General features: G+C 44.6%; 2 protein-coding genes across 2 annotated transcripts in view; both read right to left on the reverse strand.

Moving 5' to 3' along the window:
- LOC112075543 (protocadherin-16-like) overlaps positions 1–3,982 on the reverse strand; it is an 11,243-nt gene extending 7,261 nt beyond the window's left edge. Inside the window, exons 1-2 of the mRNA XM_024142529.2 lie at positions 3,908–3,982; positions 2,732–2,929 (exon numbers count right to left, since the gene is read on the reverse strand). Of these exons, the coding sequence (XP_023998297.2) occupies positions 2,732–2,929; positions 3,908–3,982 (273 nt within the window). The remainder of the gene's footprint in view (positions 1–2,731; positions 2,930–3,907) is intronic.
- Positions 3,983–3,992: 10 nt separating this feature from the next.
- The window catches only part of LOC139025757 (protocadherin-16-like), a 38,901-nt gene continuing 38,624 nt past the window's right edge, over positions 3,993–4,269 (reverse strand). Inside the window, exon 3 of the mRNA XM_070440950.1 lies at positions 3,993–4,117. Within this exon, the coding sequence (XP_070297051.1) occupies positions 4,094–4,117 (24 nt within the window). The 3' untranslated portion in view covers positions 3,993–4,093. The remainder of the gene's footprint in view (positions 4,118–4,269) is intronic.

Here is a 4,269-nt window from a genome sequence, read left to right on the forward strand (position 1 = left end):
ATGTTCTCCGAGTTGCGTTGACCAACTGCAAGTGTCTTCACTGACATTTTCAATCTCCCCTGTCCGAGTCTGTAATACTTACATTTATAAGCAACACCATAGTCCTGTGCCCAAGAACACTAAGGTAACCTGCCTAAATTACTACCGACCCGTAGCACTCACGTCTTAGCCATGAAGTGCTTTGAAAGGCTGTCATGGCTCACATCAACACCAACAAGGACCTTGCTGTAACTCGACCTTGCTGTATCATGGACCTTGCTGTATCATGACCTTGCTGTATCATGTTATCTGCTGTCATGTATCGTCTGTAACATGGACCTTGCTGTATCCGTATCTTGCTGTATCATGACCTGCTGTATCATGACCTTGCTGTATCTGACCTTGCTGTATCATGACCTGATGTATCATGTATCTTGCTGTATCCATGTATCTTGCTGTAACATGGACTTGCTTATCTGTATCTTGCTGTATCATGGACCTGCTTTGTATCATGACCTTGCTGTATCATTACTTGCTGTATCATGGACCTTGCTGTATCCTGTATCTTGCTGTAACTCGGACCTTGCTTATCATGGACCTTGCTTATCATGACCTTGCTGTATCATGGCCTTGCATGTAGCATGACCTTGATGTATCATGTATCTTGCTGTATCATGTATCTTGCTGTAACATGACCTTGCTGTATCCTGTATACTTGCTGTATCATGGACCTTGCTGTACATGGACCTTGCTGTATCATGGACCTTGCTGTAACACGGACCTTGCTGTATCACGGACCTTGCTGAAACGGACCTTGCTGTATCACGACTGCTGTATCATGACCTTGCTATCACGACCTTGCGTATCACGGACCTTGCTGTAACACGGACCTTGCTGTAACAACGGACCTTGCTGTATCATGGACTTGCTGTATCATGACGAACACGTCCTGGTAATCCGTCTGGCTCTGCGGCCTTGTGAATGTTGACCTGTTTAATGGTCTTACTCTCACTGGCTGCGGAGAGCGTGATCACACAGTCGTCCGGAACAGCTGATGCTCTCATRMATGTTTCAGTGTTACTTGCCTCGAAGCGAGCATAGAARTAGTTTAGCTCGTCTGGTAGGCTCATGTCACCGGGCAGCTCTCGGCTGTGCTTCCCTTTGTAGTCTGTAATAGTTKGCAAGCCCTGCCACATCCGACGAGCGTCAGAGCCGGCGTAGTACAAWTCKAACTTAGTCCTGTATTGAYGCTTTGCCTGTTTGATCGTTCGTCGGAGGGCACAGCAGGATTTTGTRTAAGCTTCCGGGTTTAGAGTCCCGCTCCTTGAAAGCRGAGCTCTACCCTTTAGGTCAGTGCGGATGTTGCCTGTAATCCCTGGTTTCTGGTTGGGGTATGTACGTACAGTCACTGTGGGGATGACGTCATYGATGYACWTATTGATRAAGCCAGTGACTGATGTGGTGTACTCCTCAATGCCATCGGAAGAATCCYGGAACATATTCCAGTATTCCAGCTAGCAAAACAGTCCTGTAGYTTAGYATCTGCWTCATCTGACCACTTTTTTATTGACCAAGTCACTGCTGCTTCCTGCTTTAATTTTTGCTTGTAAGCAGGAATCAGGAGGATAGAATTATGGTCAGATTTGCCAAATGKAGGGCGAGGGAGAGCTTTCTATGCATCTCTGTGTGTGGTMTAGAGTTTTTCCCCTCTGGCTGCACATTTAACATGCTGGTAGAAATGAGGTAAAACAGATTTAAGTTTCCCTGCGTTAAAGTCCCCGGCCACTAGGATCACCGCCTCTGGATGAGCGTTTTCCTGTTTGCTTATGGCKKTATACAGCTCATTGAGTGCKGTCTTAGTGCCAGCATCGGTCTGTGGGGGTATGTAGASAGCTACGAAACAYACAGAAAATTATCTTGGTAGATAGTGTGGTCTACAGCTCATCATACTCTACCTCAGGCGAGCAAAACCTCGAGACTTCCTTAGATATCGTACACCATCTGTTGTTTACAAATATACATAGACCGCCGCCCCTTGTCTTACCAGAGGCTGCTGTTCTATCCTGCCGATACAGTGTAAAACCCACCAGCTGTATGTTATTCATGTCGTTGTTCAGCCACGACTCGGTGAAACATAAGATATTTTCCAATGATTGTACGTTGGCCAGTAGAACAGATGGCAGTGGGGGTTTACTCGCTTGCCTAYGAATTCTCAGAAGGCAGCCCGACCTCTGTCCCCATTTTTCTCTGTCTTCTCTCCACATAGTATATCCTTCACGTTGGACTCGTCGGACTCGTTAAAGGAAAAAAGCTTCTACCAGTTTGTGGTAAGTAATCGCTGTTCTGATGTCCAGAAGTTATTTTCGGTTATAAGAGATGGTAGCAGAAACATTATGTACAAAAATAAGTTTAAAAAAAATAAGTTACAAACAACGCTAAAAAACGAACCAAATAACACAGTTGGTTAGGAGCACGTAATAGATCAGCCATCCTCTCCGGCACCATTCTACTAATACTTTCCGAATGCACTATGTGTGTATGTATATATATATATATAACACAATATACTGTATATATATATATAACACAATATACTGTATATATATATATAATTGTGTTGTGATGAAAACCTTTAATGAAAATAAAATAAACGTCATAACCATAAAACAATACATATATTATTTTATTTTCATTAAAGGTTTTCATCCCATTGGTTATATAGTAATTGTGCCATCACCCCCCACACACACACCTCAGGGTGGCTGGCGTTGTCTCTGGCCTGTACCACCAGCTCGTGGACTCTCTTCAACTCGTAGTCCAGCGGACGGTTCAGAGTGATGACCCCCGACCTCGTATCCATGACGAAGTAGCGGTCAGGGTCGCTCTGGCGACGGTTGATCTCGTACAGAACCAGACCGTTGTCTCCCTCGTCAGCGTCGGACGCAAACACCTGCAGGACGGGAGAGATTGATTATTGACTGACTATCAGTATAGATTTATAATAACTAATTGTCGTCTGGAGAAAGAGAAGAGGACCAAAGTGCAGCRTGGTACGTATCCATAATACATTTAATCAAGATGAATACACGAACAAAAACAACAAAACGAACAACGAACAGTTCTGACAGATGCAACAACACTAACCAGAAAAYAAYCACCCACAAACAMARGTGTGAAAATAGGCTASYTAARTACCAATCAGAGACGACGATAGACAGCTGCCTCTGATTGAGAACCAYACCAGGCCAAMCACAYAGAAATAGAAAACCTAGACCTACAACATAGAATACCCACCCACATCACACCCTGACCAAACTAAAAATAGAAAYATACAAAGCAATCTACGGTCAGGGCGTGACACTTATGACATAGTATTCTATACCAGTGGAGGCTCCTCAGAGGAGGAAGGGGAGGATCATCCTCCTCAGTGAATTTCATACAAATTAAAATGGTGAAACATTAAAAGAGTTATCCTTTGTAGATAAAACTATACTAAATATATTCACGTGTCAGAGATGCCACTGCTCTGCACATCTATCAGTGTGAATTTGTGGAACAACTTCAAAATTACAACTGAATGAAGCTGTTACACATAGGAAGAAAACAGCGGTCAGTAGAAACAGCGGGTCAGTAGAAAGCGGGTCAGTAAAACAGCAGGTCAGTAAAACAGCAGTCAGTAGAAACAGCAGGTCAGTAAAACAGCAGTCAGTGGAAACAGCAGTCAGTAGAACACGGCGTACCGGGTCAGTAGAACAGCGGTCAGGAAAACAGCAGGTCAGTAGAACAGCAGCGTCAGTAGAAACAGCAGTAAAACAGCAGGTCAGTAAACAGCAGGCAGTAAAAGTCTTTTAACGTACACCTTCGGCAGAGTGTCTTTTTGTTGTTGTCTACAAAACGTTTGCTTTATTCTCTGAGGCCACCATAATACCTGCAGATGTTGCTTCCCTGTGTAAACTCTCTGAGATGATCGCTGATCTGCTCTGGTTGAAGACGGGGCGTGCATTATCGTGACAGAGACCTCCAGGTCATCAGGCCGGTGCGTCTGACTCCCCCCGTCGAAGGCCTCCAGGACCAGGCTGTACGAAGACCTCTTCTCCCTGTCCAGAAACACCGTTCACCACCAGTCCAGGTACAACACCTAAAGAGTGAGAACAACAGGAGGGAAAACCATAGAATGAATAGAACAGGCTCGGAAACTGTAACCCTGGCAAGCATGAACTAGGTAACTCGGTGGGGTACACTCTCACACAAGGCCTCCTGTGTTAGTAATCAATCCATTTCCATGGTCAA

Source organism: Salvelinus sp. IW2-2015, unplaced genomic scaffold (assembly GCF_002910315.2).
Source record: "Salvelinus sp. IW2-2015 unplaced genomic scaffold, ASM291031v2 Un_scaffold3230, whole genome shotgun sequence".
NCBI classification, from domain to species: Eukaryota; Metazoa; Chordata; class Actinopteri; order Salmoniformes; family Salmonidae; genus Salvelinus; species Salvelinus sp. IW2-2015.